Genomic DNA, 25,456 nt, shown 5'->3' with positions numbered 1-25,456 from the left:
CCGATCAATTTTGCTTGATCTCTGTTTTTCGAGCCCTGTTTTCTACTACACACGGCATGATGAAGGTTTCCACGAATTCGGCAACCATGGCAGCCTCAACCATGCATGCACAAACCCACGGTCCATGATCATGACATTTGTGTTCCGATTTACAATCCCGGGTTTACAATCTCATTTCAAATTCTAACGGTTTGTAAGTTATTCAAAAACAAGCTTGGGAAAAATGTCAATAAAACATACCTTTCCATTTCTTCGACCATTTCTAACGGGCTAGAATCGGGGCTAAAATGTCCATCTCAAAACGCTAGATGTGCTATGTCTACAGCTGCATCAGACTAGCTCTACTAGCTTTATTTGTCATAAGAGTCATGTCATGTGATCAAAAGGGCGGTAAATTCAACTTTAGTACAACCCTTGGTATGGTCCACAACCATGATTCGTTCTACCAATTCGTAAAGCCAGAAAAGTTAGTTGGACCGATTTTTGCGGTGCAACTAATTTTCACTTATTAGTAAAGTACCATAATTTGGCATAGTTCGGCATGTCCGTACTAACAATTTCCCTCACTGCATGCTGTACTAGCCAAGCATACTAGATGGACGTTTAGTCCGACATTAAAAACTAGTTTACCAGGGGAAACTAGTGGTCCTACTAAACAAAAGCTTAGTTCAGCTTACATAATACGAGTTTTTGTTTTCAGTGCCTATAAAGGAAATATCGGCATTTGCATTTTGTATCAAGCTCATTACTAGTAGAGTCCATAGAACTATTTCCTAGAGGGACTTCATACTGGGGCCCATTGCAACCAAACTTGCAGATGAAGTTGAATGATCTTGTATAATCTTCCAAGAAGCTGATGGTTGACTTTCGCTTCATTTGTTTGGTGTTTCATATGATTTTTCATACCGGTAAAGGCTTTCATGATATTAGGATGTTCTCCATGTAGAACAATAAAAAAAAAAGTCCTGTTTTATTTGTAAAAATCATTTTTGTGACGATTCCTGGACAACAATTATATTCACGTTTCATAATTTGACTATAGAAGATCAATGTTTTATAGGCACACTACAAAAACACTTCTCGATGATATTTGGAAGTTTCACTCTGTAGAGCTCCACCGCAGTTTGGTCCTTATAATAGAAATGTGTGTCATTATTAACTAAAATATAACATTGAGGGCGCTATTATTCTAAACCTAATTTGCATAATTTATAGGACGGTGGTAAAGACCTGTAAACTTTCCATTTACTAAGGAAAAAGTCATAAATGAGATGACGAACGTGAACAAATTGTTACATCATGCTAAAACAATGTAATTGGTGTTTTAAGCAAAATAATTAGCGCCCTTAATTTCCACAAAAGTTATAAATAATTTGTGAATAAATAGTTTAAAATAAGTAGATGAAAGTGTAAATTAATGGAGCGACATTAGCCTCATAAATATAACAAAACATCAGGTAACGTGAACTTGAATATTAAACATTAAATATTAAACCTTTTTGGTTGATGTCTACAATCATTATTCAAGACTCATGGTATATTGAGAGTTGATACTGTTTTGCCTTTCAAATTAAATAATGTTACAAATAATAGCGGTAGCTCTCTATTGATTCCTATATTCGGAGAGACCGAAAACAATAATGTCAACTGCTATCGATATCTAAATTTCACACAAATTTAAATACTACCCAAAATGTCTTCATATGCTAATCCCCATATATGGTATTCTCAGCCCAACCTTCGGTAGCTTCATCATTATTTACCGATGTTCTATTCTTATCATCAGAAGTTGCATAAATTGAATTGTCCATCCAACCGCTTTCTTCGTTGTCATCTTTCCCAGCGTTTTTCTTGTTTTTATCGACGCTTGCATATAAGGCAGGTCCCTGGTTCACTTCACCGTGATCGTCACAGTTTCCTTGACTCTTCTTATTTTTATCAACCTGTGCATACAGGTATTCCTTATCCTGTTCTTGTATGTCATGGTAAACATCATCAGTATCTTCATTTAAATTTGGCGGGGAATGTGATGCAAATGATTGATTAGTCTCAGTTTCTTTATTCGAAGTAGGAGTTGTAGGTGCCACCTGGATTCTTTGTAAGGTGATGTCATATGGACCGTCAAAATCAAGTCTGGGGTTTCTGGAAGACGGGGCTTGCTTCTTGGACCTGTAAAATAAATTGTGATATACCATAGTGAAATATTTCTCTTTCTCTTTCGCTATTTTTAAATTTGCGACTCGTAAACCAAATAAGTAAGTAAATAAACACATCAATAACAATAACTATAATAGCTCACCTTTTAACAAGATATACAATAAGAAGTGCGGTCAGGATTATAATAAATATGCCACCAATGACAGCTCCTGTTGTGATACCTGCAAAAGAGGTTTTAACGCTGTTATAAAGATGCGTAAATATCAATTACATTTTGTAATGAATCATACACCCAGATTGTTAGGGATTGTTAGTTGAAGCTTGTTGACATGGCTTTGATTAGTGTCGATTGCATTGCCCTTTCTTGAGGAACCATCGCAGACCTTGCCCAGTACAACTTCACGGCTTGGAGATGTGTACAACAGTGACCGAAAAGTGTTTAGTTTAAGGCGACGACTGAAGAAGAGTATAGTAAAAACAATACAATACAATAATATTATTCGGTATAGACGAATCCAAATACACGCATTCCTACACCTGACTAGCAGCCTTTAGTTGGGTCCCCGTCGGCTACAATGCATCCAAAATGTGAAATGATTCGGCCTTGGCGGAAATTTTAAACTGGATTCCATCACCCGTTTTACACCTTCCGCGAAAACACAGGTAGACAAAAGAATGATTTAAGTTTACAAGCTTTTACAACACAATACAGTTCCAACAGTTGTGCAAATAAATGCCGCCTTACACCTAGAGAAGGTCGAGGAGGGTTAATAGAATAATACAATAGAGATAATTCCGCAGGTAATCCCGTCGCATCTATTCATAGATGTACAAATGGATGAACAAAAGGACTATGTAAGAATAGATGCGATAGGATTACCTCTATTGTATATATTATTCTATTAACCCTCCTCGTCTTTGCATCTTCTCCAGGTGTTAGGCGGCTTTTTATTTGCACAATCGGGCGCTCAAAACCCCAGGTTGGTGCTAGCGGGAAACCAAAGATGCCTCGTTGGATTCGTCTATACTAATCATTTTACCTGGATTCTTCCACGATTGCTGACCTGCATTTTCTTGACTGTTTGGAGGTAAAGATGTTGTTGTGGATTTGGTTGGAGTTCCGGTTTTAATTGGCATGCTTGTCATGCTCTGTTTGTCTAAAATAGATACCAAAAATAAATTAAGCATGAAGTAGTTTTGTCTCGGTTTAGTATAGATTATGTTAGTTTTGTTAAATTTAGTCATATTCAATTGAGAAAACTTCCAGCGAAAATGAAATGAAAATGATAACCTGTATAGCGATAATAAATGACGCTTATGACGCTTTGCAAGAACAACCAAAATTAATAATAAAATTCCTGTCACTCTCTACTTTTTAAAAGCTTTTCTTTATGATATAAGTCATATTATAATTACTATTTATAATTACTATTTTCAGAACGTCACACAGGGGTTGATGTACATAGACCGCTCGATCACTTGTTCAAAAAAGTTCAAAAAAGATAACTAAGTCGAAGCCAACCAATTTGCATGTACTATATGAACGATAATTGTACAAGGATTACTTAGCGACTTCAAAATTTGAAGAAAAAATTCGCCTTCGGCTTAAAAATCCGGAAAAACTTGAAAATTTATGAAAATTCAGCTCAAAATCCAAGATGGCGGCCGTAAAGTGAAAATTGTCAGAAGAAGAAAACTAAATCGAAGCCAAGCCATTAACATGTCTCATATGATAGGTAATTGCATACAGATTAATTGGGGACTTAAAAAAATGAAGAAAAAATTGGTCTTTGGTTTCAAAATGCACAAAATGGCAAAAATCCAAAATGGCGGATATACGAACAAATGATCAGGGCCAACACCTGTGGTCAGCCTTTTTGTTCATCAGTGTAGAGGTATAATAAACCTCACACAGCGTCATCACCCCTATGTCTTCGTGTCAGAAATTGCCATGACAGTAGGGCGAATCTACTAGTTGTTCAACAGCACAACATGGCGATTTTGTTCCGCCGTGATTTAATAGTTTCGAGATAATGCACATATCAAATGCAACCACGGCCCCTGGGGACCCGGGGATGGCCGGGTCGTGGGCCGTGGATTTTGGATTAAAAGTTCAAGTCCTGGGAAACTACTAGCCAGTCCCGGACCCACCTGGCAAAACTCTCGGCCACTCCCCGGCCCTCCCGGGGCGAATATCCGATGCAAACTGATGCAAACCCCGGGTATTCCTCGGCCCAAGTTCCCGGCCCTGAGCATATGATATGGGCCTGTTGATCTTAATATGGTTTTAATATCGCGGCAATCTTGTCATGCCGGCTCAAAATTCGCGGCAGGTAAGCTTTTCTCTTCAAAGGACGGCCGAGCTCTGAACATGCTGGGTGAATTTGATACCCGGATTTCATATACCAGACCCGTGGCAAGGAGGGTGCAGGGAGTGTGACGCGACATGTTGGGAGGTCTTCCTGGTTGAAGATGTACGAGGATGTGCCACAGTTTTGGGGTACATTTCAGTGATTTTGGCAGGAGTTTTACGTATATCAATTTTGCATATACATTGTATCAATGTCGGACCCCAGTCACCCGACTTTCCCACTTATTCACTTCTATTCGCTTATTTTTCATGTTTTACAGTGCAGGGAACGGGACAAGAGGGAGATACCCGTGTGCCACCACTATATTTAATATGCATGCTTGTTTTAAATATTACGAGGCATGAATGGCGGGTCGGAAAATACCGGGAATAAACCAGGAATATCGTATTGATATAGGGCCTTAATGTACAGATGTAGGTACAGGTCTATATAATTATAATTAAAACATCAAAGATATGAAAGAAATCTATGAAGAAACAGACCACTACGTTTACATCTGTCCAGGATACGGGAATGGCGAATGTTCGATCTTTGCATTTTAAGCACATAATATTATAGGCCTATTAACGATTTTTTTTTAAGTCAATCCAAAATGTAACTTCAATTATAATGAGGCTATTCTGTATAAAGGCCCATACCCCATCCAAATAGGCCTACCTTGGCGCACAGGTTATTAATATTTTGTTTCACGAGGTTGCCATTTTGGATATAATTTAAAACATCCTTTCAACGATTTGTGATTACAAAAATCTCGGCGGTGTTTAAAACTTAAAACTAACGTAAAAAATAAAAACCAATACATTCGGCATAAATAAACGTAGGCCTACAGCAGGCTCTCGTTTGCATGCATAAGAAGCCAGTGTGGTCTGGTTAAATATGCTAACTTTAGAGACCCATGTAGAGATACATGGCCTACATGTAGGCCTACTGCAAAATTTGGAAACAACAGCCAAGATTTTGTTTTTGGAATGGATGAACAGTATTAACATTAATGTGGCGTCTCAGTGGATTGTTAATAGGCCTATACATCCACGGCTCAAGTACGACTAAGTGATAGGATTCCCCGGCCCACAAATGCAGGCATACTTACTAACCACGGCCATGTTCACGGCCCATTTTACTGGTTGGAAAATCCCGGGTAAATTACGACATAATCCCGGCTCTCGTCCGGGTCAAGTCCCAGCCCAATTTCCCGGGGGTTTTGGCCGACGTCAATTCTTATACCAGTCCCGGCACACACCCGGCTACCCCCGGGACACATTTTGAGTCAAATCTCGGGTCACATTATGTCAAGTCCCGGACCATCCCCGGGTCCCCAGGGGCCGGGGTTGCATTTGATATGTGCTTTAAAGGGCCGAGTAGTCCAGACAAAGTATAACACACCATCTGTACCTGTACGAACCCCGCCTGTACGATAGATGCATAACGTTTCTTTTCCACTACGCATGTACGCGTGCTCCACTGCTGAAATCACGCATGCTCATTTCCCTTTTTAACCTTACTAACTAAGAAAATTCGATTTTGTTGCTGTTGTTGTTATTTTTGTCAGTTTTTGTTTTCAAGACGCAGGCGGGGAATTCAATACGCAGAGTAGATGTTATCATATTCTTTCAACACATATATTCATTTGGAAGCATTACGAAATTTTATTTTAAATAGCAAAAATAACGAAATATATTCAAGGATTCAAGATTTTATCATATCAATAGTAAATACACCAGCATAGGCCTATGTAGATAAGATGTGGTCGGGTCACACAATTCACATCAAAACAACTATATGTGCTTCAGGAATGCGATTCGAACTATTATCATTGAGTTATCAATTCTATATAAACTGTGTAAATATAAGCTTTATTGTCCGACATTCAACAGTAGAATAATAAATTTTGCCTGGATATTTTGAAAGAGCTTGAAAGCAAAGATCCTAAAAAGGATCTTTGTTGAAAGACAACTCATACAGCTGAAGTAATTAGATCGCTGAGCTATAGCAATTAGTTTTTAGCCGGGTATTTTAGCCAATGAGCTACCAATACCAGTCGCTTACCGCTTTTTGTGACCCTCGGCAGTTGGCGAGGATCTATAGACCGGTTCGTTTACTGCCTATACAAAATAATTATTGACCTGGTGTAGACGATGTGCCTTATTCCCAAGAAAGATTAAGATCCCTCTTTTTTTGAAGAATAAGCGCCCAATCTCATAATTGAATATATGAATACAAAACCAACCATACTTTGGCCAAATTGAGTTAAGCATGGGAAATTGATGCTATACATAGGCCTGTCAATGTCATATGTATGAAAGAACAACTCAAATTCATCCTCTGTGTCTATTGAGCATGTGAAACAGGGCCGTCGCCTAGGGCAGCAAACGCAGAGGGTGCAAAAAGGGCGAAAAAAGAACAAACGGGAAAGGAGAAAGAAAAGGGAAGAAAAAATAAGGGCGGATAAAAAATAAAAAGGAAAAGAGAAACAGAAAATAGGGCGGAAAAGGAAAAGGGGGGCCTGAGAAAAAGAAAAGAAACGGGGTAGAGAAAATGAAAGATGACAAAGACACGGGGCGGAGAAAAAGAAAGAAGAAATGGGCGGAAAAAAAAGAAAGAAGAAACTGTATCCGGTCCCTCCAAAATACTAAGTGCCAAAGAAGAACAAAAAGTGGGATAAAAAACTATACATGCGCGGATTCGGGGGGCACCCCCCTCCCTCCTTCCAAACAAAAAGAGGAGAGAAGAGAAGAGAAGAGAAGAGAGAAGAGAAGAGAAGAGAAGAGAAGAGAAGAGAAGAGAAGAGAAGAGAAGAGAAGAGAAGAGAAGAGAAGAGAAGAGAAGAGAAGAGAAGAGAAGAGAAGAGAAGAGAAGAGAAGAGAAGAGAAGAGAAGAGAAGAGAAGAGAAGAGAAGAGAAGAGAAGAGAAGAGAAGAGAAGAGAAGAGAAGAGAAGAGAAGAGAAGAGAAGAGAAGAGAAGAGAAGAGAAGAGAAGAGAAGAGAAGAGAAGAGAAGAGAAGAGAAGAGAAGAGAGAAGAGAAGAGAAGAGAAGAGAAGAGAAGAGAAGAGAAGAGAAGAGAAGAGAAGAGAAGAGAAGAGAAGAGAAGAGAAGAGAAGAGAAGAGAAGAGAAGAGAAGAGAAGAGAAGAGAAGAGAAGAGAAGAGAAGAGAAGAGAAGAGAAGAGAAGAGAAGAGAAGAGAAGAGAAGAGAAGAGAAGAGAAGAGAAGAGAAGAGAAGAGAAGAGAAGAGAAGAGAAGAGAGAGAAGAGAAGAGAAGAGAAGAGAAGAGAAGAGAAGAGAAGAGAAGAGAAGAGAAGAGAAGAGAAGAGAAGAGAAGAGAAGAGAAGAGAAAAAGAGGGAAAAAGGAGAAAAGAAGAAGGGGAAAGTGAAATTGCACGTAATTGAGTAGATCCATGCCTATTTAAAATAAACTGCACTGTCGGGTCAATCAACTTAGGCCCTATAATATAGACGATATGCATTTGTCACCAAAGTCAGTATTAAGACGGACTCCATGCTGACTTCAACATCCATCCATGCATGCTTTAATTGCGAATCTTGGGCCAATAAAGTGTCAATGCATGTAACATTAAAAATTTGCAAATTGAGTTCGGGCCCTTTTTTGTTTTAAAAAGCCATAATATAATGTAAAAATGATGCACCAAATGGCTTCAATTGGACCTTATTTTGCAAAATCTCCAAACTTCTCAGGGGGAACATCCCCTCAGACACCCCCTGCGTATATGAACAACTGGCCGTTTTCGCTTCTGTATTTCACGCCCAGCACTTGATGTTTAAAGCAATAATTTAGGCCTATACAATAACAGTGATAAGTGGCTTCAATTGGCCCGTCATTTCGAAATTTTTATTTTTTCGGCTTTTTCAAACTTAAATTTTACACAATAATAGTGACAAAATGGTCCACCAAATGGCTTCTATTAGGTCTTCATTTTATAAAAGTTTTTATGGGTACATTATATCAATAATTAATACAATAAAAGTCAAAACGTGTCTACGAATGGCTTCAAGTGGGCCGTCTTTGCAAATTTTATGGTTTTTCAAATTAAGATTTTACACAATAATCATAGGCGTAGATCCCGGGGGGATGGGGGGTAAATCCCCAATATTTTACCAGGGGTGGTCCATACATTCACCCCCCATGTAGACGCCTGTATGTTTCTGACCAATATAAACCTCATATTTGGCCACTGTATCCCACAAAGTGCCAATTTTTGCGCGCTACGCGCGAAATTATCCCACTTTTGCACCATCAGTACAAGATACAAGATACAAGATACAAGATATTTTATTTTCCCATAATTCACATGAAATCACACAGTATATATTTTAAAAAACAAAGGCAATATCAAACAAACGAATTATGGAGGGGATGACCAGAAGGCCAATAAGGCCAGAGGAAGTCACCCCCCTTAACAAAGAAATGTTACCATCAAAAAAGTAAAAAACAAAACAAAGCATAACAAACAAACGAGAAACACAATGCTCAAGAATTAATCATATTTTGAGATCAAGTCACGTTTATATATCTTACGGAAATGTTTCAATGAATTTGCCGTTTTTATTGAATTTGGCAATGAATTCCATAATATTGGACCAGCAGTACGAATGGCATGGTCAGTAAATGTTTTGTTGTTCTTCATTAAGTTGAATTTATCTGCGTTTCTCGTTTGGTAATTATGAATATTGGAACGTAGTGTAAAGAAGCCATCAAATACGCCCGGTAATTCATTATTACTGTACTTGTACATAAATACCCCCAATTCAAGTTTGTAGGTGTCTGCAAGAGTTAAAATATTGTATTTGGCAAATAAGGAGCAGTGTGGCTTCTATAATGACTATTTGCTATTGTCCTCACAGCCCATTTATGTAATTTCATAATTTTATCCAAGTATGTTTTACACGTATCACCCCAAATCAATATTCCGTAATTTAAATAAGGTAAAACAAGAGTACAATATAGAGAATACAGGATACGATCAGGTACATAAAATTTAAGTTTGTTCATAACTCCAATATTTCGCGAGATGGTTTTTGCTATACAGTTTATATGGTATTTCCACGTCAAACATTCATCAATAATCACACCCAGGAATTTTGTATTAGTAACCCGTTCCAGAACTGACTCATCTAAAATGATCTCAGGAGATACATCACACACAGTTGAGTTTATTTTTGATGTCATATGTGGTGTACCCAAAACCATGTAATTTGTTTTACTTGCATTTACCGATAGTTTGTTCGACTTGAACCAATTACTAATTTCTTTCAATTCATTATTAATTAATTGATATTTACTTTCAATATCTTTATGTGAGTACAGAATAGTAGTGTCATCTGCGAATAATATAAAGTCTAATACATATGATGTGTTGATAATATCGTTTACATAGAGAATGAATAATAAGGGACCCAGTATAGAACCTTGAGGTACACCACAAATAATATCTTTAAGTTCTGATTCACAAGAGTTGTAATGTACATATTGTTTTCTGTTGCTTAAATAATTAGTGAACCACTGAAGTACGATACCACGAAAACCATAGTGTTCCAATTTATGAATTAATATGTTATGGTCGATGGTGTCAAAGGCTTTGGAAAGGTCTAAGAAAATTCCAATTGTGGTTTCGTTTCTTTCAACGGCATAGTTAACTTTGTCAACTAGTTGAGTTATGGCCATGTATGTAGAATGGTTGTTTCGAAAACCAAACTGCTTATCATTTAGTATTTTATTACTATCTATATACGCAATACATCTATTAAACACTAGTCTTTCAAGTATCTTCGAAAAACAAGGTAGTACCGAAATTGGGCGATAATTAGAAAATACTTCAGAATCTTCTTTTTATAGATTGGTATTACCTTTGCTATTTTTACTTTTTGTGGCACAACACCGGTTGAAATGGAGAGATTAAAGATTGAGGCAAGCGGCTGAACAATTTCCTTTGCAACTCTTTTTATAATAAAATTTCCAATATTATCATGACCAGCACTTTTATTTTGATTAAATTTATCAATAATTTTAATGATTTCCATTTCAACAACTGGCTTCATATACATACTGCTGGATGCTGGATTTTTTAGGTAATCAAAATAATCTTTACCTGATTTGTGAATTTGTGATGCTAGATTAGGACCTACATGTACAAAGAAATCGTTAAAAAGGTTGGAAATATCATGGGGATTGGTAATAGTATTGCCGTTGTCACTTCTAAATTTCTTTTGAGCTTGTCTTGTTTTACCACGGCCAATGATATTATTGATTGTTTTCCATGTTTGTTTCATATTATTTTTAGAACGCTCAAACTTGGTAAAATAATATTTCCTCTTAGATTTGCGTATCAAAGCATGAAGTTTATTTCTATATATTTTAAATTTGTGAAGGCGTTCAGCACTTGGGTTTTGCAAATGCTGTTTATATAAAGTATTTTTAATGTTTATACTCTTTAGTAACCCTTTGGTTATCCACAGCGATTTCGGATCCCTTTTCCTTTTATTTGAACATTTCTTTAATGGAATACATTCATCATATATTTTATTAAATATACTGATAAACTTATTGTAGTCATCATCTGCATTTATATTATCTAGGTATTCTTCCCATTTGACATCAGCTAATCTTTTCTTTAACATGTAAATATTTTCGTTACTATGAACCCTTTTATGTGTCACCGTTGGACTTGGAATGTCAGTTACATCTAGATTTGTTGACAAGATTGTTGGAAAGTGGTCACTCACATCTGTAACTATGATAGCAGACTGAATTACAGCTTCGTTATTCGTTAATATATTATCAATTAGTGTAGCGGTTGTTTCAGTAATTCTAGTCGGTTTGTATATAGTTGGCATTAATGAATAGGAATAAATTAGGTCTAAATAATCATGGTATGCTTTATGTTCCTCAACTTTTAATAGATCTATATTAAAATCGCCTAAAACATAGGTAAGCTTTTTTTTCAGCATTAATAGTCTTTAAAATAGGATCTATTCCTGTTATGAAATCATTAATAGATGTATGGGCTCTGTATACAGTACCAACAATGATATTTCGTTTATTTACATTTTCAATTTCTATAAAGCATGACTCAAAGTTTGGGGTTGATTTACTTAAGTCTTTGCGTACCTGGTATTTAAGTTTGTCCGAAATATACATGCCTACTCCCCTTTCTGTCTTCCAACTCTGTGGACACATTCAAAGTTATATCCAGCGATTTTGTAAAAATCGGGTGGCTTATCTCTTAAATGGGTTTCAGAAATACCTATTATGGTAAAGTCGTGGTTAATAGCTTTCATACATTCCTTGAGTTTGTCAAAGTTCTTTTTTAGGCTTCTAATGTTAACATTCATAAAATTTAATTTACCATTTTTTAAGAAGGAACATTGGTTTGGTGTTACATAGTTACATTGGTGGATACATTTGTCATTAGTAATATTATCTTTATCTGTAGTACTATTTTCAAATTTCAATGGATTGAAAATCATTTCATCGTATTTCTTAATAAAGTTGGCATCAGTAATATCTGCTGTTTTAAGATGATGTGTGATATTTATATCATCGCTATCATCGTCAGAACTTGTGTCTTTATTTTGAGCCATCGTACAATTGTTACAAGTCCATTCATTGTGTTTTATACGCTGTAGTTCTTTTGGTTTCAATTTGGTACATTTTTTATGAACAAATCCTTTGCATATTTTACATGTTATATTTTTATGACAATCGTAAACTTTTTTGAGCAAGACACACAAGCATCATCACAAATAGCAGACATTAAACGAAAAGTATATTAAACAAGAAAAAAAAATTAAAAATCTATTAATATACCAGGGAAAAAGTTTATATATATAAATCAACCGTTTCCCTTGATCATGAAAATATTTTAACAGTTAAATTAAGCTATTTTTCAACAGGCTACGAAAGTAACGTAAGGCCAACGACCCGGCAGCAAGGATTATTATTAACAAGTATCGACTACTGAGCCACGGCAAGTCATAAGTATGCTACATTCCACTTAATTGATTGTTTTCGTAATACTGAATAATACTGTTTGTTACAATTTTCTCGTTGTATTGGTATATGAAAGAATTATGGTATTTTTAAATACTTAAAAGTGTTTACACATACTGAGATAGTAACTAATGTTTGCAATTTTGGTAAAGGCTGTAAAGTAAGCATGACTTCATAGGCTCAGTAGAAGATGGTATAAAATTTATAACACCGCCATTTTAGTAGTCATTGATAAACGTTTTTTGAGTGGAAACATTCATTATAAAAATTACACATTTTAACATTTTAACATTGCAATTACAAAATACAAGATCAATCCAGCTCTTACCTTTCTAACCGCAGGGAATTATCTTGTCATTAACATATCTTTTGACAATATTTTTACAAATTATGATTTAAAAAAATATATTATATAGGTATACATAGTCATTTTATAGAGTTCTGGATTCAGAGAGAGTTACTGTTTCACTGTTTCTCAGAATAGATCTTGTGGAGCTGTTCTTGACTTGTTACAGTTACCTTTCTTGATTTTCCATTAGCTGCTGCTACCAAGACTGTTACTCTTCCGTCCCATGTCCATGCCGCCTTCACACGGTGACACTGCTCAACAAGCTCTTGCGCCCTTTTCAGAAGTTGTTGTGTGAACGGGGTGAGCAGATCATGAACCGCGATTTTGGTTCCTTTTAAGTTTGTCCTGTTCATTATGAACTTATTTCTCACATTATATCTACTAAATTTCACCACAATCGCTCGTGCTTTTCCTGTGGTTGGCTTTCCAATCCGGTGGGATCTGTCTAGATCATCTTCACTTAAGGGTACTTTCATTCTCTCGTTGGCTAATTTGATGATTGTTGCATCTGTGTTTTCTTTCTCTTCTTCAGGCACACCAGTCACCAGAACGCAATTTCTGCGAGTGTATTGCTGCAGATCTTCCACTGCTTTTGATCTTGAGTGCAGCTGATTCGTTAAGTCTGCCCTTAACATTTCATCTTTCTCGCGTTCATGTTCAAGTTTTTCTTGCTTACAAAAGAGGTCTTGGTTTTTCCCCTCTCAATTTCTGCAAGTCCTCCTTCAAGTCGTCCACCTCAGTCCTGAGTGCATTCACATCACTTACTAGGGTTTTCATTTTTTCTTGCACTGCCTCCTGCATTAAGTCCTTCAAGAACAGTTTAAACTTCTCATTCAGCATAAGTTCATTAACAAAGGCATTTGATGTTGTGCTGGTGCCAGATGATGCGGCACTCTCTTCCAAGCCCTCCATCATCAGATCATGTAGCAATTGTAGTGTATAGCAAAATCAAATCAAATCTGTACTAACTATAAAATGTTCCGCAAATTTATCGGCGGTAGTAGTACTAGAATGTCCCCGTGCGCCGCCGGGCAGTTGGCCCTAACGAATTGCCTCTAACTGTTTAATCAATATAGCATAGTTTTGGTGTGTAACGGAGCAGTAAATAAGTACGTCCGTACAGTCCGAAATCTTACCACTTACCCAGTTTAGCTTCAAAGCCATATTATAACATTTTCAAACAAAATAGATTAGCATTTCTTTGCCATAAAATATTAGCTTTTACTGTCAGATATATCCCCTTTTATCTTTGAGCCGAACAACTACGGCAAAGCAAAGAAAATTGGAATTTACCCCAGCGCACATGTCGCCAATACGTACCACTCCTTCGGTCATGTTGTGGTACGACCCTTTGTTGTGTATATCACCGTCCCGCACGCCGTGTACGTACTGTGTGTTATGAACATCGTGTATGCGTTCAACTAATAATTCCATCGTAATAATAAAGCGCCGGTTCCGGCGTTTTATTCAAAATCTCGGATTTTGACAAAACTACAGCACCTAGAGTCTTGATTTTTGCAGGGTATATTGGTTTAATAAAGTACAATTTAATCGTGTAAAAAGGAATTTTAACAATTCAATGAGGGCGTCTTCCTCAGCAAATGTTATAATATGGCTTTAACACTTTTTTGTTATGCTTTATTGGGGCGGAAGGGAGAGTTTGTCTAGGACGGCAAAATCTCTAGGAACGGTCCTGCTTGTAACACATTGATTGAAATCCAGTATGTATAAAAGTCCACTTGTAACACATTCATTGCTGGAGAGTGACTTTTGACCAAAAAAATGGGTTTAATAAAGGTGTGTGGTTTATATTATATGGCAGAATGCTTATCAACATTATACATACCTGTGTGCTTTATTTTGTATTATCTTACTAGTGGTAATCTCATTCCAACATTGCTGTCTTTGTATATGATTAAAAAAAACATTTAAGTCCAGCATTTAAAATGAACCCCACGAAGTCCCTGAAATGCGAATCGTCATACCTAATACAGTTTAACCCACTGATTTGCACGCAAAACTTACCATGTTGACCAAGTAAATCTAACTGAAGGAATTAAAATGATACACGGGTTTTTTCTCAAATTCACTTCCCATGGACTTGGGTGGGTTTTGAATTCATGTATTCAATTGAATACTGACAATAACATTATCAGCAAGTTATTGTTCTTCGACATGATTTATTTAATATTATTCATCATGACCAAACTGGTTTCCCTAAAGGGCGTTACATTGGCGCAAATATAAGGCTTGGTCTTGATACACAGCAGTGTAGCCAAAATCCAAGTGTTTCTAGAATGCCTTTGGAATAAGATTAATTTTAATGCTAATTTATTACACATGCTAAGGAAACTTGGTTACGTTTTTGAAATAGCAAGTGGAAAGGTTTTCAATGAAATATTTTTTAATATTTTTTTTGTGTGAAAACTGTTATTGTGCAAAAACAGCGTTTAATGTCAAATAATATTTATTAAAAACTTATCAATTGTTATCAGTACTAGCTGGTAGGGTGCCAACGTCGTGACCGTGCTAATAGTCAAAAACAAATAATTTTCCGGGCGGCCCAGCCTGCATGTGGCTCAGTTGCAAAAAAATACTTTCTTATAATAAAATCCGTTTTTGAGTATAATACAAAATACTCAGATTCCAAGAATGGATGTATGTGGTATAACCGACTATATATTTAGGAAACTTTGGCCACTAGGAATTTCATTGTCATTTGTTCCACATTGGAACCACATTTAGACAAGTGTTAATTCAAAAGAAAATATCATATTTTCATCAAAATTTGACCATTTTCAATGTCTTTGGTGTCAATCAGGAGTGAAAATGAGTCATTCGCTACAGCCAATTTCATCCACGAACAATAAACCTATCCAACACATTTCATATCGGCCTAAACTCTTCAAGTAAAATAAACAACCTCATCTTTTTTTCTGAAAATAGACACGTCTTGAAGGTCATCACAAGAAAGTCATGCAAAATTCATATTGCCAACTTGGTTAAATGTATACCCATATCGCCCAATCTCGTACATCAAAGCACCCAGTTTTTGTTTGTGGTTTAAAAATATAGTAATTATACATTGGTTCTTTTAAATATGACATGTATGAGACGCAAAAACCCGAATCTAGTATAAACAATCATTAATTTTATAAAGATATAGCTAATTTTGCATGGTAGAGAATGAACCCAAGACAAATTACACCTAAATTTAGTGTATTTCATGGTTAATCCGCCATGACGGGAAAATGGCTCCCCATGCGCAAACACAATGGCGGGTAGTCTCCTCTGCTACAAATTTTGATTTCGAGGGATCATTCTGCCATACAAATTAGATACTGTCAGTGGATTGGTATTACCTTTACATTGTAAGCCGTTTCTCATGAAACCTGGTTTACATGTACATTGGTACCCATTCTCTTCATCGTGACACTCAGCATTGGTATCACATGTTTTCGAGTCCTCACATTCATTTACCAATCGGCAACCTAACACTTCAAAACTGAGTCCACAGTCGTTTTCACAGTATGTTGGATTGATGCGTAGATACCGGGTACTGATTGGTTCGAGAAATGTTATTATCACAAGCCTGTTGTAATTGCTATTTGCTGGAAATGTCTGCCGAAAATTAAAGATATTGAAAGATTTCGTGATATTGATTAATTGCAATGAAGTTCATTAAGCTTTGAGACGCGCTGCTTATTCAAAAGAAATAGATGCATAAAGCATAAATAATATAGTTCCCTACACATGGTGCCTAAAGCATTTTTTAGGTTACCAAAATATGTCTCTATTTTTAAGTTTAAACTCATCTCAAAACTAAGTTTGAATCTTAACCAAATTTGTTATCTTATGAGCCAGTACATGCCAAATCACCTGATTTAAAGGGACTTGCCAACCTCGTAGTCACAGATTTTGCTAATTTTTTTTGTTTGATTGGGTGGGGATTTATGTCAACCCAACAGATTTCAAGCGATGTGAGCTTGGACGTGATATGGTGAATTCCATAGTGTGTAGATTTGGTATTATAATCATTTGTATCAGGCAGATTCGGTTTTCGTTTCAGTTTCTTATAAATGGTGTGGAGAAGAAACTTATTTGATTTGAAGTTACCTGATCTAAGTATACAAAAGAAATGTTTAAATTTCGCAGTGCAATATTCACGAGCAGAGAAGTCGAACAAAACAGTCTACATTTGAAAGCATTGACTTGAGACAGAATGAGACTACCAAATAGCCATAGCTTATTTCACTGTGAAAACATATAGACCATCGAAATATTTCCACAGACATTACAATAGACACTTGACAGATTATACACTTGAGTGATATAATAGACACTTCAGGGATACAAACACTATTATACACAACTCTATTCATGTGCATGTCGCATGACGGAAGATCAATATGATAGACAGCTGGTTTAAATTGACTTTTAGTCAATTTATTTATTAATTTGAGTATCGCATGATGTGATAGGCCTATACTTAGAGTAAAAGAAAGATGGAGAAGAGAGAGAAGAGATCGTCAGGGAAAGAGGATGTGTGTGTGGTGGGTAACGGTAAGGGAGAAAGAGAAACAGAGGGGAGAGCGCATTGAAAGTGGGAAGGGAAGGAGGGGGAGAGGAGAGCTCAAGAGTGGAGTGGAATAATCTGAGACCATAATACCTATTATGGTCTCAGGGAATAATATGGAAGGGTCGATATCGAGTGTGGGGAGGAGGGAGGGGGAGGGAGAAGGTTATATATAGGTGGTGGAGGGAGCATAGGTAAGAGGTATGGGTTGTGCTTTCCGGGGAATAAACTAATTCATAATCAAATCATCTATATACATCATCATGCATCGTTTATATTTCAGACAAATAAACAAAACACCCCCACCCCACCCCCTCAATATATGCACACGATTTCTACATGTATGCCTCGTAGAACTCCGGTGTAATTATAAGGTGACATGAAAGTGTGCCACCTATGACAGAGAGCATCAAATGTCGCCCACGTTGATAGATATCCGATAATAAAAATGTTAGCACAATAGGCTATTATATACGTATGGTTATAGGCCATTATACTTTGGGTTATATATACCCTCTTATGTCCTCCCAGCACAATAGTGTTATGATTGCAGACCAGTTCATCTCCACTTTTTAATCCCTTGATTTTTGGTTTCTGAACAAAAGAGAAAGCAAACCTAATGATTTGAAATGAGGGATTGTATATAGTCACTACCTTGTTTGATCTTAGGCCAATAAAAAAAATTGTTTGCTTGCCCTCAAATGAATTTTCAAAATTGGGTCGGTCGGCCGCGGGATTTCTTTTTCTTTTTTCTTTTTTTTTATTACTAGCAAACTCTACTGTTTGTATTAATTAAGGTTCAAAATATGAAAAATCAGACAATTTTGGTGTAAAAATGAATCAACTAACATTACAAAACAACTAAAATGTTGAACACAAGTTTTAAAATACATTTTTGTACATCTTCAGAATGCAACAATTTGAAAAGAAAAAAAACTTTGCAGGAATTTCCAAAAATAGGGTCGGTATTCTTTTGTACAGTAAATAGGAAAAAAAACACTTTTTTTTCTGATTTCCAATATTTATAGGGCCGGTCGGTTGAGGGCAAGCAAACATCTTTTTTTTCTTTTTTTTTTTTGGCCTTATGGTCAACTTGCACTAGGATCCACAACATGCGCATCTATCATTTGTACATTCATTGAATTACTTTGAAACTTTGGGTACAAAAACTCTTTGCACTATTTTTGCACTATGATTGTTTATTTGAGGTTATTGTACTATGCTATTGAGATTAGGCTATTGTATCCCATAATGTTGGTCACCGTCTGTCGGGTTCTAAGAGGCGGTAAACTAGTTTAAGCCATAACATCGTGGATTGACATAAAATGGTATATAAACAGCTGGGCGTAGCACCTACGCGAACTGCATTTTTGTGAATTTACGCCGACGTAAATTGGTACTTTATTGACTCGTGCAGTAACAACAACCGAATGATTCTCGCCTATTACGATTTGATCGTAGTATATTAGAGAGATTGTGATTTTCAAACGTACGTATCGAACGCCTGTGCAATCTATTCAAAGTTCCGTCACAGAAGACTGATTTTGAATAGATGCACGGGCGTTCGATACGTACGTTTGCAAATCGCAATCTCTCTACAGTGATATTTTGTACGCACGTTTTATAGCTGAAAGACCTACACTAGTTTTATGCTCATTCATAAGCGTAGAAACGGTCTTGAACACTATGGCTCGTTTCATCTTTTCTGTTTCGGGAGGTCTATTGTTCAGAATCGAAAACACAAGGGATTAAGTAGGATGGTGTGTAAGTTAACTTCATTGTTACGTTTGGGGCATCATGCTTCTTATTTGAAGAGGTAATAATAGGTGCTGTCAATCACACTTATGTCTGTCAATAAAGGTTGGATAAGTCAATTATATGCAACACTGGCGTCTCAAGTGGGCAATCTTACTCATGTCAGTCATGTAACTAGGCAACATAGGCCTACATCAGGTCCGAACGCAAATTTGGTGTCATTATGGTCCATATTACTATGACATTTAAAAAAAGGACCCCTGCCTCTTCTCCTCTCGCTTTCTTCTCTTTCTAGTCTGTCTGTCTCTCCTCCTCCCCAACTCTCACCTGTGCCATCTTTTGAATTATGTGGATATCTGAATTATATTGGATGTTGTATTTCCTTTACTCTTCTCCCCCTCTCACTGTTTTAGCAGTAGGCCTATGATCAACGTGGAAAAATCAAAATAAACGGAATAAAGTCCTCCCTGCTCTGCTCGCCCCCTCTCTTCTCTCAATCTCCTCTCCTCTCCTCTCCTCTCCTCTCCTCTCCTCTCCTCTCCTCTCTCTCCTCCCCCTCCACCAGATCATCTCCTCGTCTCATCATCCCCACTCTCTCAAATAATATACATTTAAAATAGATTTGAGTCTGGCAATTTTGCCTGAAGCAATTATCAGATTACCAATTCCAATGAAAGAAATCCTATTAGTTTCACTTCAACGCACTTCTCTGGTGTTGCATATTATCAAGTTTTAAGGTGTATTTGGGACGAAAATAATTTCCCGTTTAATCGCTACATATCATAATATGACCGATTTTTGCGCGATTGCACGAACAAGTATACGTAATTCTTGGCAACGCTGGGCTATTTTCACGATCTACTCCCGCTTAGGCTGGAGTACCTATACACCCAACGCAAGTCAATTGAAGCCGTACAATTTATCGCGAATTTACGATCGTAAAATTTAGACACTTCTTTTGTCTAGATTAGCATCAACCTTCTCATCTCACTTTTTTCATGTCAGAAATTAACATAACTCCCGAAACCGAAACAGAAGTTATCTTCGTTCAACTTTTCTGTAGTCAACAAAAGACTAGAATAAAAGGATTGTTCACACGTACCATGCTAACACTTCAAAATAACAATGAGATCCGAAACCGAAACCGGAAACAGAAACAGAAACAGAAAAGATAAAACGAGGGATAACATAGGGATAGGTTTTAGCATAACAAAAGAGCAAGCCCCGAAATCCAGTGTAAAAGCTGCGGGCATGAAACTATTAGGGGACATCTAAATCATGTTAATTTAACGCGCATACATATTGCACCAGTAGGCTATTAGTTTCATTTAATTGCATACGTTTCTTCTACCAAGCTTACATTTAATATCATTTTAAAGAGAAAAAGGAGCTTGTCTTTACGAATGTTATCTTTCGGAAAAAGAGTCTGTGAATCAACAAAAGTACAGCCTCCAAGCGGATCCGATTAGCGGATTTGGCTGAAATTTTTGGAAGCAAAAGGCATCTTTCTATAGTAAAGTTTGTTGAGCAAAAAGCATTGAAAAAAGAATTGAAAAACATTCTATAAGGTTTCATTGATAACTACGCGCATGTTGAATGGTTGAAAAACAAAGGTTTTCAATTTCCAGCTGTAACTTGATCAGCCACACGCGATAATTCTACCCTTTTCTGTCGGCAGATGAAATGCCCTTCCAGAACATGTTGTTTCCAACCAAGATATGCACAACTTCAAATGTTTTCCACCAGATGTTTTCAACCAGATGAATATGTTTTGTCGTTGAGATACTATTTTTCCCTGACTTTGGGTGGGGTGAAAGCAACGCTCTGCAGGGTCTATTGTTCTATTGTTTCCGATTAGAGCGCTGACATATTGGAAAATGTTGCCAATCAATATTCATGAGAGTGTACATTCAACGTCCAGTTTGCGAAATTGGGTGAGTTGTGTTTGGTAGGTGTGAAATACATGTGACTGGGCGTTTACATTACGTAACGAATAAAGACATTGACATCGTCGAATGGCTGCCCAGTGCTGTTATGTGTTTAGTTATTATATAGGCCTAATAATTATTATTAAATGTATTTATCATTCCTTTCTTTTCCCTTCTCTGTACTTATTCTTTCCTAGGCCTACATTTTATCACTCCCTCGCTCTCATTGTCCCCTCTCACCCTCCCTCTCTCATTCCCATAATTTTCCTTATATTTCTATTTATCTACTTGTCTTTATTATCCCTTCCTCCAGCCCTCATTCTCATTCTCCATATCCACTCCTCCCCTCTTCCTCCCTCCCCCCTCCCAAGACTTCTCACAGAGAAGTGAATCTGTCCCTCCCCGACCCCCTCCCCTCTTTGGGTACGCCACTATTTCTATACCAATCTCCTTCTTAAAATAAAATTAAATTGAAATTTCTTAAAAACAACCTTTATAGGTCTATACTTATACTTACATGTAGGCCCTATACGTATAGCGATTACCATTATAGTGTAATATAGATATATGGACTGGAAATGGCAGCCTTCATACATTCTAATGTGTAATCGATCACCAAGAGCATTCAATTTATTTAAATGAAACACCTATCGTCAGGTGGGTGGTAAAGATGATTGCATCGACAGCTAAAGCCTCCTTATAGTCTTCAGACCCACACAAGCACACATTTGGGATACATTGAGTACAATGGTACCACTTTACACATGACTGCCCTTACACATGACTGTAGTGTGGTCACTTATTGATACTCGCCTGTTGTGTAGAGCGTTAATATGATGCCGGGTCAGTGACCAATTTAATGGCGGAACCCTTTATTCGAAACAATGGTACCACTTTTATGAATAGCCTGTCGCAACTTCTAATCGGCATCAAACGAACAAAAGATTATATAATCTATTGCGACTCTATTTCTATTTAAAACCTCTTTGGGTGAAAGACCTAGTTTATTAGCGTGCCATAATCCGCTTGTCATAATTTCAACGAGATTATTCCGTCGCTCGCAAGACATATTATAATAATATATAATATTAATAGTGGCGTATCAGCCATTTTTGACAAAATGAGATAAGATCAGTTTCATAATCTATGTATAAAGCTCTGCATTCTGATAAACTTTCAAGACATACATGTCATTAATTAATTAAGTATTATCACTAATTAGGTTTGGCGTATCTATCTCAATGGAATTATTGTGTACAACATTCTCCTTGTTTTGGACGACATAGTGGCGTATCAGTGACATACGCCACTATATCTTAAATATGTGACTTACACCACTATTTTGGTATATCGCGGCTGTGTGGCCAATATGGATATGACATACTGGCGTATAAGTTTAATGACTAATTACAATTAATTGATGAATGACAGCAATGTATTTTATACATTAAATGTAACTTAAATATTTATATTTTCATATCCATGCAAGAAAAGGGATATTTTAATCGAGGCAATGTATGACAAATGGTTAAAAGTTGCAAAAATTATATCAAAATGACCATTTTCGTGATACGCCACTATGTCTTGCGAGCGACGATTCCATATCCCGATAAACAAGGTTTTTCGCCAAATGTTTTTTTTTAATTGCTTATCTAGATTATTGTGCAATCCGCTAGTTAAAAACTTATTTAGTTTCTTGAGCAAAACATAGTTTATCAGTCGATAAACTAAACACTGTTTTGTTTTTTTTGGTGGTGTTATTGTTGTTGTTGTTGTTGTTGTTGTTGTTGCAAAAAGCCTAGTTTAAGGGTTGTGGTGCAACCTGCTTGCCATTCCTAGGGACCATTTTACAAAACTTTACGAATCTTCTAAGTCTCAATCGTAACTTACGACACATGGTAAAATCCATTTCACTAAAATAATAGACGATCGGTATACTTCGTAAGTAATAGGGATTTACCACAGGTATACACCAATCCGAGAAGCGTTTACTGTATTTGGCCCTCTATTGACGGCAACACAGATGTACCAGAGCGGGAGATTTAATTCGTAATTCAATACTCATGATTGTGTATTGAATATCACTATTCAGCATCGAAGTGGTTACGTAATTCTCTTGGTTACCGGATCACGCTATTTTGATATCCTTCGAGTACCATATACTTTGTGTGGTGATTGTTTCGATCGTAGTTCATTACTCTGGCGCGTGATCCCGTTGGCATAGTAACATTACGTAACTTCGATACTGAATTGTGTACAATTCCCGGGTACAATTCTGTATAGCACACAATAAATAATGGATAGAACCCCCGACCTCGGGACACCGCAGTTTTACATCGGGGACACCGCAGTAATGACGAAGTCGGATAGGTGTATAGTTACGTCTAGTAACAGGGTATCCATGATGTTCGTAAGTTTAGAACGGTTATTTGAGCTACGAAGGGTTAAAAGTTTAATAGGATTTACCCCCTGGTTACGTAACTAGCTGTAATTGGCCGACAGGTAAAGCCCGGGGGAAAGTTGTGCATCCTTGTTCTTTGGTCTATGTGTAAATTGATAGATTGGGTGTACTTACTTTCCGATTCCCCTTGTTGGGGTCCATGAGATATGTCAAGGTACTTATCGAGTTGCCAGTTTGGATTTGAAGCTTTTTTATCCATCTTTGATGATTCTTATAATTACTACCTTGAGTTCGTAATCCTGTGATTATCACGGTTTCTACAAAGTCTACTTGAATCCATGAGTATCCATTTTCCAAATCTAAAGTTTCTTCTCGTGGACGCCAATACAAATTACTACCTGGTCGAGCGTCCCAAGGGTCAAATCTCAAGCTACCTTGATCAAAAGACGCTGTGATTTGATCCTGCTTTATTGTGCCGTCGTTCATACCAAGAGCTCCGGGTTTACATGGTACTGAAAAGAAAATATTAAGTAGTGTAGTGAATGCGTTTATTAGATCTAACAGTAAGTTAAAAACACTCCACTAACACGTTTTTTATTATTTTTGTTAAAAAGATATAAAAAACATTCTATATCGGGGTTATTTCACCATAATCTTGGAACCATCATGTACTAAATAGACCGGAGGAGGTCCAACCATATTGGTCGTTTCAAATTAATCTGCCTACTCATTCAGCAACATAATAGGCAGACAAGTTATCCGCATTCGTCCATAACATGCTTTGAACACACTCACTTTGGCGCTCTGTTATGTAAGAGTTTAGTTTACATAAGCGGTCAATAGATTGGCCCACTTTCTTTCTAACCTGTAAACGAACGGAATTTGTCATAGAGTTTATGAGTTTAGTGCCAAATGCTTTTACCGACCACTTTTTACTAATCTTTAGACGAATGTAGACATCAGTGGCGTAGATTTCTTTTTGACATTGGAGGGGAATTCTTAAAGTATAATAAATGTAGCACCTTTTGGCGACCGAATAAGATTATAGTACAAATGCGCGTGAAGCGCTTAAAAAAATTTGCCATATTGAAGCTAATCTGAATTGGATAACACAAAAAGTATTTGGAAAGCTGAATAATTTAGCTATACCGTAGTGTTATTAACAATGCATATTTGATAAATGTCCACCAATCTACAACTTTTAGTACAAACCAGCCATTTTTGATTGCGCTATTCTTTTTGAGACATGCCGTAATTTCATGGCAAAATCGTGTAAGCGATAAATAACTTGTGAATTCATTTTGTAATAGTAATCTAATTTCGTCTTGTTTCAATGACACAATGGATATATTTCCCTTTCAAAATTTCTTTGAATATTATGTTGTATTAAGCAATACTTGAAAACGAAAAGGGAAACTTTTCGCGTCCCTTTTCGCGCCATTTGAATTTCGCAAGTTTCCTTTTAGTACCAATAGATACGTTCCATGGCAATGACAGGCAGTTACGAACCTGAATAACTATTCGACTTTGTCTACCTTGATCTTTTATGGGGCTAGGTTTTTTCTTGTTTAATTTTGTTTTACCATGTTTACCTAAAGAGGGAAAATGGCCTATGAACCGACGGTTGCTTCAAGGCAAACTTTCACCGGTTTGAAAATAAAAAAGAATAAGGGCAGACTGGCTTTTTTTACACCGAAGACAAACTTTTTAACGGAAATTATAGTGATTTGTCGAACCAGAATATCCGAAAGTTCAACAAAATTCAAGATATCTTTCAAGGTCTATTGTGTAAACAAAATATATTCTAAAGCAAATCTCTGATAATTCCTTTAATTTAATTTTGTCCTGGCATTTAGACTAAAAATGAAGCCTCATGAAATGAAAGAAATCAACCGAATAATAAGTACTGAATGGG

The 25,456-nt window shown here is 36.7% G+C and overlaps 1 protein-coding gene across 1 annotated transcript; it reads right to left on the bottom strand.

Annotated features, from left to right (window-relative positions):
- Window positions 1-171: 171 nt before the first annotated feature.
- On the bottom strand, window positions 172-23,984 carry LOC140164559 (uncharacterized). The gene is made up of 5 exons (XM_072187864.1): window positions 23,716-23,984; window positions 16,244-16,502; window positions 3,198-3,314; window positions 2,300-2,378; window positions 172-2,169 (listed from the first exon to the last, which is right to left on the bottom strand). The coding sequence occupies exons 1-5, from the start codon at window positions 23,740-23,742 to the stop codon at window positions 1,707-1,709; spliced, it is 945 nt and encodes a 314-aa protein (XP_072043965.1). The 5' UTR covers window positions 23,743-23,984; the 3' UTR covers window positions 172-1,706.
- Window positions 23,985-25,456: the final 1,472 nt, after the last annotated feature.

This window comes from Amphiura filiformis, chromosome 11, assembly GCF_039555335.1.
Source record: "Amphiura filiformis chromosome 11, Afil_fr2py, whole genome shotgun sequence".
Classification (NCBI taxonomy): domain Eukaryota; kingdom Metazoa; phylum Echinodermata; class Ophiuroidea; order Amphilepidida; family Amphiuridae; genus Amphiura; species Amphiura filiformis.
This window is presented reverse-complemented; position numbering and strand designations above follow the sequence as displayed.

Bases quoted from the DNA above. Each gene is read 5' to 3' on its own strand.
- LOC140164559 (XM_072187864.1), bottom strand. From the start codon at position 23,742: ATGGACCCCAACAAGGGGAATCGGAAA. The intron at 16,503-23,715 runs GTAAGTACACCC...AATTTTCGGCAG, and splicing joins CCAACAAGGGGAATCGGAAA to ACATTTCCAGCAAATAGCAA. The intron at 2,170-2,299 runs GTGAGCTATTAT...TTTATTTTACAG, and splicing joins ATTGTATATCTTGTTAAAAG to GTCCAAGAAGCAAGCCCCGT.